The 13,462-nt window shown below is 39.0% G+C and overlaps 1 protein-coding gene across 1 annotated transcript in view; it reads right to left on the bottom strand.

Moving 5' to 3' along the window:
• Positions 1-13,462, bottom strand: part of LOC149077630 (receptor-type guanylate cyclase Gyc76C-like) — a 245,037-nt gene that overhangs the window by 67,364 nt on the left and 164,211 nt on the right. The window contains exons 7-8 of the mRNA XM_089245179.1: positions 12,303-12,490; positions 9,509-9,611 (exon numbers count right to left, since the gene is read on the bottom strand). Of these exons, the coding sequence (XP_089101305.1) occupies positions 9,509-9,611; positions 12,303-12,490 (291 nt within the window). The remainder of the gene's footprint in view (positions 1-9,508; positions 9,612-12,302; positions 12,491-13,462) is intronic.

Below are 13,462 nucleotides of genomic sequence, written 5' to 3' on the forward strand. Positions count from 1 at the left end.
AACAAGTAGAGCGTTCTGCAAGCGAATATTCAGAAGGAAGAACACATCGGAAATATATTACAAAAATATTGGAAGCAAATATTTGCGAATAACTATTGGGCCAGACTTGACATGAGCGTGGACCTGGTTTTAGACCATAAAAATGCAATTTTTTTTCCATGTTTGACGATAAACTCCAACCGTAAAAAATTAAAAAGTGTCGAAGAAAATTTCTGAATAATTTTCTGTTAATAAACAGGTTTTTTTTTATTTATGGTTACATGGAATAATGCGTGGAAAATATTCACCATCCCCGTCGAAAATACGAGGGCAGCGTTTTGTATAAGCAATACCCCAGAAACGATAACCCTTTTCCTCAAACTCGTAAATCAGTGAATCCATTAAAGAATAAAAGTAGGGAAAAAAAAGACATAAGCAGTTACATGTGTTATCGGAAATGGAGTGGAGGAAATTTGGAAAAATGAGAATCATATTGCGGTGTATCAGAGAAAATGCCGGGGAAAAAATTGATACACGGCCATTTCTTGATAACTATGCCAATTTGCTCGGCGCTGACATTGCACATCCGGATAAGAGCCTACGGTGTGATTTTCAGTTGCGAAAAGACAACGTAACGACGAGAAAATTCCTCGTGATCGATTCATTCGGAATTTCGCAAATCGATATCCACATGGATCATATCAGCAATCTGTGTGAGCAATTCACGTTTGAAAATGAATGGAAAAAAAATGCTGGTACGTTGGACTTATCTATTTTTATGGATCGTTATCTACAATGCTAATGTCGTATGCAACGCTGGATTTGAATGCATCGAATCGAGGTGAGATATTTCATGACATTGTGTGTAATTTTATCGTCTGTTAACTTCTGTTCTGTATTTCTTTACATTCCAAAACGAGTGTGAAAAATATTTACAGAAATTTCTTATCTGTATAATGTTAAATATTTTAAAAAAATTTAAAAGTCGCGAGAAAATAGTCACGGGAAATAAGAAGTGAACTTCTTTATCCCTTATATAGAGCCCACACCGAGTAATGTGATCATATCGAGACTCCAGATTTCTGATAGCAATAGCCGAACGATAAATATATACGAAGAAAGTTCCGCTTGCAATTACGTTGACCATATATCCCGTTTGCTCGAACGGGACGTATGGTAAACGAATATCGGTACAATTGGAGAAGTCTGTTTTTCTTTCCTATATAACTGGTTGCCAAATGTTCAATCTTTCCAATCTTACTTTTTGAAATGTGTCACATTTTTTTTTTAAAAGCTAAATAATGGGGGTTTTTTTTCATTGAGCCATTGTGAAGCTTTAGAACAGAACTAATGTATCTCACACGAATTACGATATTTTTTTTAACGTACAATACGTTTCATAGACATCTTGGGAAGTCTCTAGGATTAAAGAAATTTGAATCTGGTCAACTGAAAGAAACTGATCAAGAACTGAAGGAAAGAAAACTTTTTTCGTCATGCATGTGTCTTCACTATATTCAAAGCCATTGCAAAAGCAGTTCCACACGTATGTGTATTACAGCGAACACTACCAACCGATTACAACATTAAGTACTTAAATGTTCGTCAACAAGGGAAGGAGGGGAGAACACTTTCTATAGCCTCCTGTATAGTCTTGCAGCGTGATAACTATAACTTGCAGGGGGAAAATAAGTTTGGTTAACCCTTAGCTTCAGAATGCGCAAAAAAAAAAGACTTCCGTCGGGAAAAAAAGATCGATAATATTTTGCGAAGTCTCGATAACTATAAACGAATAAAAATTATTTCCCATATTATGATGTTGGTCCGTTCCCCAACAGTGAAAAACACTGTTGTTAACACTGATAACACTACCGAAATGATAAAATTATCCGTTATTCTAATAAGCGGCGTCGACTGCTTTCCATTCCTGAACATAAGGAAAAAAAAAATACTTTCAGAAATTCTTTATATGAATAACGTTACGCATTTTAAAATTTGAAGAGTGGCGAAAAAATAGTTACGGTGAAAAAACAGTGAGATTTTCATATGCGCATATATATTGCCGAAGTCTTGAGAGCTGAAAGATATGCCTTCAAAAATATTGCAATTTCTACAGCAACAAGAAAATATTTGGGCGATGAAATAAATATAAGTTCGAAGATCATATTTACAAAGGTACTATAGTACTGGTACATATAAGGGGAAGGGGGTGGACCCTGAACTAAGCGATATAATTTCGCTCTATAGAGCAAAAGACCAGATTAATAAAATAAGTGTCTCGTGAAAAGATCGGAAGAAGAGCGGTGCTAAGGTTGTTTTCAACAGCAAGCTGATGAGAGAATGAATTCTAGAAATTCTTCTGCTTTTTGGGAAATTTAACGCCGTCCTCTCATTTACCGGATCAGCACACTAAAACGCCCGAGTGGCGCACTGGTAAGATGCTCGTCTTCCACTATGAAGGTTACCATCGAGGTTCATGGGTTCGAATCCGGGCATAGAACGTCAGAAGCAAGTTCTTTACCCACCGAGCCAGGGCAACACCACCTATAGAACAAGGCTTCCGCACGAAGCTCGTCACGTCACTGAAGAAGGCCATTTCACCTATTCCCATTGGATATAGCAGACCGACGCGTGCAATATCTTTACCTTTTTTTGCAGTATATCCAATGGCAATAGGAGAAATGGACTTCTTCATTGACGTCACAAGCTCGTGCTGAGGCATAACCTCCTTGTAAGGCCTCTGCTTTGTTTACCATAAACGTCATTCAGACTACCTAGCAAGTTTGATACATTTTGAAACACAGCATCCTATTTCGTTTCTTCTTATTTTGGCGTAGGATCTTCATGATTGGCTCACGAATACCGCGTAGTGATTGGATGTGGGGCATAGAAATCGCCAATTCTGAACCCGATCATTTTTTTTCCTCACAACGATGATACTAGCACGTTTTTCCCCCCGAATATTCCGAGGGAAAATGGACTGCTTACTGACGTCACAAGCTGAGTGCGGAGGCCTTCTATCTCTAGGAGGTTCTGGCTGAGGCCTTGTTCTATAAGTGGTGTTGGCCTGGTGCGACCACCGATGTGGATAGAGTCTTCATTCCCCACCCAACTCCACTGGTTGGAAATTTCCGTATGGCGATATATGACTGCGTGTCCGGAAAATTCACCGCCAGCAATTCACCGACAACAATTCACCGCCGGAAAATTCACCGACCAACAATTCACCGCCGGAAAATTCACCGACCAACAATTCACCGCTAGGAAAATTCACCGACTAGCAATTCACCGACAACAGTTCAATGCGAGGGAGTGAGCGATTGAGTTACTGAGTGAGTGAGTGACCCAGTGAGTGACTGAGTGACCGAGTGAGTCAGTGATTGAGTGACCGAGTCAGTGATTGAGTGACTGAGTCAGTGATTGAGCGACCGAGAGAGTAAGTGATTGAGTGACCGAGTGATTGATCCAGTGACCGAGTCAGTGATTGAGTGACCGAGTGAGTGAGTGACCCAGTGAGTGACTGAGTGACCGAGTAAGTAAGTGATTGAGTGACCCAGTGAGTGACTGAGTGACAGAGTAAGTCAGTGATTGAGTGACCCAGTGAGTGACTGAGTGACAGAGTAAGTCAGTGATTGAGTTATCGAGTGAGTGAGTGACCCAGTGAGGAAGTGAGTGACCCAGTGAGTGAGTGAGTGAGTGACTGAGCGACCGAGTAAGTAAGTGATTGAGTGACCGAGTGAGTGAGTGAGTGACTGAGTGACCGAGTAAGTAAGTGATTGAGTGACCGAGTGAGTGAGTGACCCAGTGAGTGACGAGTAAGTAAGTGATTGAGTGACCGAGTGAGTAAGTGATTGAGCGGGTGAGTGAGTGACCCAGTAGTGACTGAGTGACCGAGTGAGTAAGTGGTTGATCGAGTCAGTGATTGAGCCAGCGAGTAAATTGGTTAGTGAGTGAGGGAGTGAGTGAATTGGTAAGTGAGGCAGTGAGTGAATGGTCAGTAAGTGAGTGAGGGAGTGAGTGAATTGGTAAGTGAGGGAGTGAGTGAATTGGTAAGTGAGGGAGTGAGTGAATGGTCAGTAAGTGAGTGAGGGAGTGAGTGAATTGGTAAGTGAGGGAGTGAGTGAATGGTCAGTAAGTGAGTGAGGGAGTGAGTGAATTGGTAAGTGAGGGAGTGAGTGAATTGGTAAGTGAGGGAGTGAGTGAATTGGTAAGTGAGGGAGTGAGTGAATGGTCAGTAAGTGAGTGAGGGAGTGAGTGAATTGGTAAGTGAGGGAGTGAGTGAATGGTCAGTAAGTGAGTGAGGGAGTGAGTGAATTGGTTAGTTAGTTAGTTTTTAACGTAGTAGTGTCACAAATGATTAAAAAATCCGATTGTTCCGAAAACGTATTTATGATGAAGTGTTGATTTGAAGACACTTGGATCGGGCGTCCTCTTCGTCGTGGTGGTCGTCGCGCTTTGACATCGACATTCGGAACTGCTTTCAAGGAACGCGTAACGATTTACCAACAATTCTATAGAAGGATGGCATCGAGCGTTCCAACAGCAATTATCTGCTCACCACCCAGATATGTGGAAGTTCATCGGTGCCATAAAAAGAGAACAGAGTTTGAATGAAGTTCGGATGGAGCAAATTGTAAGTGGACAAAACCATCACATTAGGAGAAAGAAATACCGGGACTCTGCGCAGAGATTAAAGAATTTAGTTGATAAGTACCATCAAGGATGTGACATTAAAGACTATTTGAGAGCTCATAATGTATCATTTTAATTATGATATCAATATTTGTGAGAAATGAATATTTTTCTCCCGTTTTTTCTTACATTTGCGTGTTATCTGCTTTTCTAGATTAGTAGATTGGAACCCTTTAATTATAAATATGTAAGGAAGGAAATCATGTCGAAAATTGTTAAATAAATACTGTATGTTTTGAATGAAAATTTTGTCAGATATTACTAATTAAATATTGTAGGTTTTGATTGAAAATTACCAATTGAATATGTATGTAATGAAAACTGTGTGAAAATTATCCTTCTAAAATACTCCTCTAACATTGCCCAAAAAGAATGTCATTTTTTATATCGTTTCTTGAAGCTGTGGTTCCGTGAGTTTCAGTTTTCGAAAATGTTATTTGTCACCCAAGAGGTTTTATGTCCAAGAATTGGATGTTTAAAACGAGATAATTTCATACGATTTTTGAACTCACGCATATAATTTTAAACAATATGAGGCTATGGCTTTCTTTTACCCGTTTTGCTGATTGAGAAAATTAAACTTATCTTTATATTCACTTTATTTCATTAATTTGTTTTCCAGCATCAGTAGTAGGACATAATTATATGGCCTCTACAAAACGAACTGCGTCGTAGTGAACTAATATGAGGTGGGGATCATACATAATCACCGGTAAATGTTAGAAAATAACCAAAAGAGCTCTAGAACAATATTCTAAAAGTGAAAGCAATACAGCCAGATCGGTTATAACGCCGAAATCCCGCGAAATCTTCGATGTCGTTATAACCGAGTTTAACTGTATTTAAAATACTGGTTTTAATAGGTGTGGCATCATCAACAACCAATTTCAATCCACTGCTGGATGTAGGTGCTCTCCTTAGATTTCCCCTCAAACGAAATGCGATATTTTATGAAATTTTCGGAACTTCTATATGGTAATATTGCAACAAAAAATTAAACAAAAAATTCAAGAAAACTTCAACTATAAACGAGTAAAACCGTGACATTTTTCAAAAAGTCTTTATAGAGAAGAAAAAACAGAAAAACCGAACTGTCACGGAAAATACGAGACAAAATGCAGGACATGTGGTCACCGATGCCTAGACTAGATTTTTAAAGATTTGTAAAATCACCCCTACCAATAGCGAGCTCTAAATCCACCCCCGTCTTCAACATATAGGCTTGTGTCATCTGCGAATGAAATTATTTTACCGTTCTACTTAATTTTACATAAATCATTAATATAAACTAGAAATAATTATGACCCAAGGGCCGATCCTTGTGGGACTCTTTTCATTATATTTCAAATGTGCTGATTTTACCATTTATTATGGCAACTTTTTTCCTATTGTAGTAATATGTTTTAAACCAATATAGTACATTACCTCATTTGCCTGCTGAGAAGTGTTTTTATTTGTTAGAATATTTAAATCAACATAATCGAATGTTCGTTTTAAGTCTAAGACTGTAAGTCAAATGTCAAAATTCAACCCTCCTAATAAAGGGGGGGGGGGGTTCAAAGGTTATATGGAGTAATCATCACTGAGCCGAAATCCCTGAAGCCATAAATATAAAATTTAGTAAGCATTATATTTTATTACCAGTTGTTATCCGCGGCTTCGCTCTCGTGTGTTTTTGCAATCTCAAAATTACTCTCACCTCATAACCCCCATGGGTGATGAACTTTCAGAAATCCTGTCTTAGTGTGTATGTACATTATAAAATATAATACTAACTAAATTTCATATTTATGGCTTAAGCGACTTCGGCTCAGTGCTGATTGCTCCATATAACTTTTGAAACCTCCCTTAGGGGGTTGAGTTTGGAAAAATCCCTTCTCAATGAGTCTATATTACAATATTGATCTAATGTCATATTTACAGCTTCAGCGGTTTTGGCTCGGCGATGATGAATCAGTCAGGACATGGTATTTTATATACAGTACTAGGGGCTCTGCCCCCCTACCACCTTTGGCGGCCAACCCCCCCCCCCCCCTTTTCTCTTCATAACATATCTTGTTTATTTCGTTTCACTTCATCAGCGTGCTATGGAAAGGGACACGTGAAAGCACCAGCTTACAGAAGAAGCGAATTTTATAATAATAAAGCAACAAAAAACAAATGTGATCCATCAAGTAACCCCAGAAAACTTCCCCATGGGGGTCCCCAAACTCCAATTCGTTCAATTTTAGGGGGGTGGCCCTGACTGTATTTATCTCGGGCTACCGATGTGTTGCAAATTTTACAATGTTAAACAATTAAAATCAATGAGATTCATCCAGGGACACCCGAAATGAAACCTGTGAACTTTTCCATGGGGCCCCGCAATTTTAAAACGAATAAATCCAGGGCCCACATCCAGTAACGGGGACCCAATACGCAGATATTTAGTGGGGCACCCAGACACTGGATTTATCTCGGGCTTCCACTGTTGAAAATTCTACAATGTTAAACGACAGAAAAGAATGAGATGCATCCAGTGCCCCCAAAATGAAACGAGACCCCTGACTCGGAAGCCAATCGGGCATCCCCCTGTGAGGGCCACTGCAAATATTCATTTTACCAACGAATAAAATCCAGCAACCCGAATCCGTATCATCTGAATTTCTTCTCATAAAGTCATTATTTAAACTTTCCGTCATATCTTTAGGATATGGCACTTATGGACCGATTCGTTGGGGGTTCGTTGGGGGGTTCCGCGGGGGGGGGGTGCATGTGTGGTGTAGCAGTGGTAGGTAGGGACTCCAAAAAATGGCTCGGGGATCCATGATGTTCTTAAGTCAGCCACCTCGTTGGGCAATTTGCCTGTTGTGGCGTTGTATTTGTATTTGTATTTGTATTACTCACTCAATAGATCACTCACTCACTAGATCGCTCACTCACTTAGCAGCTCGCTCACTCACTCACGGACTGACTTACTCGCTCATTGAATCAGTAACCCACTCGCTCACTGAATCAGTAACCCACTCGCTCACTGAATCACTTACTCACTCGGTCACTGAATCACTTACTCACTCGGTCACTCAGTCACTCACTCGGTCACTCACTCACTCAGTAACTCAATCGCTCATTCCCTCGCTAACTGACTCGCATCGAACTGTCGTCGGTGAATTGCATATCGGTGAATTGTTGGTCGGTGAATTTTCCTAGCGGTGAATTGTTGGTCGGTGAATTTTCCTAGTGGTGAATTGAATGGCGGTGAATTGTTGGTCGGTGAATTTTCCAAGCGGTGAATTTTCCTAGCGGTGAATTGCATGGCGGTGAATTGTTGGCCGGTGAATTTTCCTAGCGGTGAATAGCATGGCGGTGAATTGTTGGCCGGTGAATTTTCCTAGCGGTGAATTGTTGTCGGTGAATTTTCCGGCGGTGAATTGTTGGCGGTGAATTTTCCGTAAACCATATGACTGGAGTTGGTGTGCGGTAAAGTAGGATGAGCACATTTGACCATTGCGCCTACAAAGGCAACAATCCACTTTTTTTGGAGCTCGGGTGTGAGGAAACGGGACAGAATATGGGCAGTCAGTCATAACTGAGACCACCAGATGGTATTTATACTAATATGATGTCATTCCCCGCTGATATTTGAGGGTGTCAACAGGCTGAATGGTGCGAAGGTGAATTCTCAGGAAAGAAAATTCGACTGCCTTTGCGAGGAATCGAATCCCATAGAAGCCACCTGATGGCAGTGTCAGCAGTTGTGAGCTTGAGCTATGAAGGGCTTGATTTGTTGAATATACAATGGAGGAACGCAGGTCTGGGTCGGGGGGGGGGGGTGATGAGTTATTATTACACTGCATATCGACTGCCTCGACAAGGGTCGCCAGTATCGATTGGGTAAGGGGCAATTCCAGGTTGTGGTGTCGCAGAGAATTTTTCTCTACTGGGATAGTGAACAAAATGGCATAGCATATCCCCGGGGGTAACACAATTGGAACGTTTGAAAAATACGATAAGCATAGTGGGATAAATCAAGCTGTGGATACTTAGATAAGACAACCATGACCTTTTTTATGGGCAGTGCATTGCATAGTATAAATTGCTAGTTTCCTCTGTCATGCATGCATGCAATATTGATATACGACATGATATTGAGTTGCTGTATTTTGTTCACATTTGACATCCATATTTTTATGGTGATCTTTTTTTCAGCCAACTCGTCAGGTAATTGGTCTGCCGTTGTCTTTGAGTTAGTATTTGAATTTAGATCTGACTGTCCCTGTATGGTCCTCTCCAATGCACATGAGTTCCAAGTAGCGAGGTTCATTGCCTTTGTAGCGTAGTGATCTAATGCATTCAAGTGGTAACCGAGATAAAGTGGGTTCGATTCCCCGCAAAGAAAATTGAATTTTGTTTCCAGAATTCTTCAAGAAAACAGATCACACGAAGATCAAACCTTCGTGTGATCAGAGGAGACTGGCGTCATCTTGGGGAGGGGGGGTTATAATGAAATTTTAGGATATTAAAATTTTAGACAAAGTGAATCGTGTGCCATTGTACAGGCACCGTCATGGATTCCCTTCGTCAGTATCAAGGTTCGAACCCCGGAGATGGCACAGTGGTGGTCAGGTGAAGTTGGTTTTTCCCAATTCGAGTTACACGAGTGCAATAGATCTTCCCCCGTTAGAAAATAGAGCAAAGGTAAAAATATTTTATCCCTTTCTTTCAGAATTCTGGAATATAGGTGGCAGCACTAACCTCACATATAGCATTAGATGCACACAATGACTGTTAGGTATACACACAACTGATTTATTTAGTCTCCTGTAGCAGAGAATATCTACCTGCAACGAAATATTACCTGGCGGTGGGATACAGGCTCTTCCATCGAAACCACATGGGGGTTCATCGAATGGAGCGAATCCAGCAACCCAGTGAATTGGAACTCCTAAGTAAGTGAAGATCTGCAAAAAAATGTTGACACATTATTTTTTTACGATAAAAAGTTATTTTCTTATAAGTATTCGATGCAATAACAACCATATACAGTTCTGGATAACTCGAATTCCGATGAGTCGAACATCTGTTTAACCACTTCAAACGATTAAAGGACGCAATATTGCGTCCAGACGCGAGTGAATCGAGTTCAAACAAGTTCACTCTGTTTTCTTTCGTCTCTCCTGATCATCCCGAAGCTTTGTTGCAACCTCACATTTCTTTTTTCTTTTGGATTTTTTGGATAGCGATTTTTTCCCTCACATATGATGTATCTTTCTTATAAGAGTGAAAGAGAACAGGTTGGTTGAGAGTGAAAATAAATATAACTTTGTACATCCCCTTATCTTTTATTTGTGTTTTTTCCCTTTTCCAACATGCGGTTAAGTTAGGACAAGGTTACTATATTTATTACCGATCCGTCAAATAGAAAGAATTTCTTGCCAATTCGCTTGTAAGCTCAGGGTAGAATCGAAGTTTTCTCTCCGTTTCAGAACCTTCAATATTATTTTAGTGTTTAAAGTTAACTTCGAGTTATGTTTTCCTTAAGTCGAAGTTTTTAGGAATGAGATGAATTTTAAAAAAAAATGAATTTATCCTCTTGCAAAAAAAGAGTCCCAAGGTGTCGTCCTTAAAAAAATTATAAAGCATTCACTCAGAATTTTCATTCATCTGATCCAGAAACACGTAAAAACTAAAAAAAATTGTGTTGGAGTGCAATTAATAAAGCCACAAAAAATTAATAAAAAATAACAACAGGTCGCCACTCATCGCCTCTCGTACTTCTTGGCTAGATCTAAATTTAAAAAAAAAGAAAACTTTTTGCACTCTGGCTCTCCTTTTTTCCTCTCTTTTTCTGCTTTTTTCCCATCATTTTTATTTTTTTTCCTCCTGCACCTTTCTCTTCTGTGAAAACTAGATATTTTTTTTCTTTTTTTTCGTCTGTATTATAGCCACTGGATAGCAGAAGGCCAGAATTGATGAAAATTCTGAATTAATAATAGAAATAATTCCAGAATTGATGAAAGTTCGGAATTAATGGAATTAATAATTTTAGAATATTGTTGAAAGCTTCCAATAATTTACCGTGAGTACGAGTCCTCACAAAGCACGGGGCCCGGTTTGATCGCACCTTGAGGGCGACTTTGTTGTGTATATATCTATACTCATAATACGAACATCCTCGTGTTTTGTTTTTCAATATTTTCATCACCTGATTACGAATTGAAATGATTCATCCTCGCCAATTTCTCCACGTCCAGTAATTTGACTTTTTCACTAACACAATATTCGTAAATGCAAAACTGTCAATATACACAAAAGCCTTTTCTTTATTTCCCCGAAATCAGAATTTCCGATAAGTCGAACTAACGACAAGTCAAAGTTTTTCATCGGCCTCTACATATTCGAATTATTGAGATTTCAGCCTTGAATAAATTGCACAATATTTTCACTTCACACAATACTATTGTCAGAAATCTGTTTGTTCCACTCGTAAATTATTTTCTTATCCTGATTGAAAAAGCTTGAAATCTAGCTGAATCTGGAAAAATTAAATTCGCTTCGCCCCACCTTCTTTGAAAATATTCAATTCGTTTATTACCATGTCGTACAGAAATAATATTTTCCCCTTCACATCATTTCTGTAGTAGCCACGAAACCCATGCGTAAAACTGGAAAGCACATTGTATTTTTCTGATGGAGTCTGCGATTAAATTAGTTTCATAAATATAATCAAATTTTCGAAGAAAAATTATTATTTTTCAGTTGAAACATTTCTTATTAAATAAGAGATGTCAAAACTTCTTTTCGAACTTTTGTTTCCAAACATCTGTCTTCTTTGCGTAAAACCCAAGAAAAGGCAAAAGATTCTATTAAACACGGAGAACGATTTTAGTTAATTAAAGTTTTCTTCGTAATTTATGAATCATTTTCGACGGGTCAATTTTTCATACTTAATTTCTTGTCGCTGTTCATATGTTACTGCCGAAGCCTAAAATCGACCAGTTCACGAATTGGCTAATTTCGCTGTAAATTGGAGACTGCAATGTCCGAATTTCGGGCTTTGATCAGCCAGTTCGTGAAGTGGCCGGAGATCCCTGGCCGAAATCCTAAAAGAAAAAGACATGATTCGGGGTCATCGTCATTTCGACGTATTTTTTCGTGATAATTATGTTCGCGTTAGTTATGGCAACTCATCATAATGATGCGGTAATAATTTTTCTTGACGGAATTTCTGTATTATTATATATATAAATCGGTTTCTCTTTCTTTTTTCTTTCGTCACATGGTGCTATTCCAATACAGCTACTATATATAACCATGTATCACACGTTGGCGATGAAAAATATGAATTCAGACCATCTTACATCAGCACATCGAACATAGGCCAGAGATCCCCAGTTCCTCCGTGAACTGGCCAGCCAACGACCAAATCATTTCTAGAAATCGTAATTTGGCCAAAACTCTCGGCCAATTCACGAAGTAGTCGCACTTCGAGCTTCTGCAGTGACATAGTTATAAGAACTGTAAAAAATGAATAAATTTTTAAGGATAATTCGAATTTTTTCTTCGTATGCTTTTGAAATCGATTTTAGGAAGAGCTTTTATCGACTCTCTAACCCGTATCTATTTGATATTCAAGCGTGAAATTTACTCACCGGTTCTTTGGAATTGTTATCATGTTGGAATGTAGCTACGGGTCTCATGAGATGAGTGAGTTTCCGCCTCTGATCTGACGATATACCCTTCAGTGTTAGATTCTCCGGGAATGGCTGCAAGGCTAGGATCGTGTAATTTCCTCCAACGTCTCCGTTTTCATCGATTTGTATCCATGCTCCGGTGATGCCTGAAACATCCGAGTTTTCACCGATAATGTTTAACATTACATTCATGACGTGATACTTATTCACACCTCTAAGAGAGTTCATTCAGCTCAGGCTCTCAAAAACTGATTATCGTATATCGGTTATGAAACTATGAAATTGACATTGAAAAAAAAACAAGGGAGCTTCACTTTAAACAAAATTTATGTGGCATGATGTCGCTCTCCACTTGTTAATGGAAGACATACAGAAAACTGAATGTTGTGAAGATATTTTATTTTTTGAGATATTGATTTTTTTTTTTTTAAGGAAGGAAAAAAAACACATCGCTGCCTCTACCGGGAGCCGAACTCGTGTCCCGGGCGAGTGCTCACATCATTAAGCTACAGAGAAGATAGAGATTTTCCTTTATTGGAGCATATATATGCTGAGCGGATGGACTTACAATAAGCTAATAGCTGATGGACTAATAGCTTAGTGATGAGAGTACTCGTCCGGCAAACGAGGCAGAGATGAGTTTTTTCCCTTTTTTTTTTATTCTATTTTTTTTTCTTTTCCGCTTCTTCTTTTTCACGACATGGCTGCTTCAAAACAATTCCAATGAAGCTAGAGATGAGGTGACTTTATACGTCTGATTTAGAGAATATATTATCTAAGCAGAGGAGGCTATTCCCTACATTCATCCCCAGCGCGTGAGTGACGTGCCCATACACATCGAGTCCCCCATGCCCGAGGATCAAACACATAGTCACGTGATCTTTAGTTTCATTGGCTTGGATTTGAGACGGCCGTGGTTTGGACAAAGTTACCAGATTTATCATCGATTCGTCAAATAGAGATCATCCAAATTTAGTACCGAAAGCTCGCACGTGAAGAGATCAAAAGAAAAAAAAAAAGTTTAAATTTCAATTTTCTATATTACAATATCACATATACAGCACACAAACAACACATTATCGAGATTAAGATGATGTTTTAAAATCAATTTATTTAAT

Source organism: Pholcus phalangioides, unplaced genomic scaffold (assembly GCF_987345545.1).
Source record: "Pholcus phalangioides strain wild (caught in Gottingen) unplaced genomic scaffold, Ppha-v1.0 ptg000015l_1, whole genome shotgun sequence".
Taxonomy (NCBI): Eukaryota; Metazoa; Arthropoda; class Arachnida; order Araneae; family Pholcidae; genus Pholcus; species Pholcus phalangioides.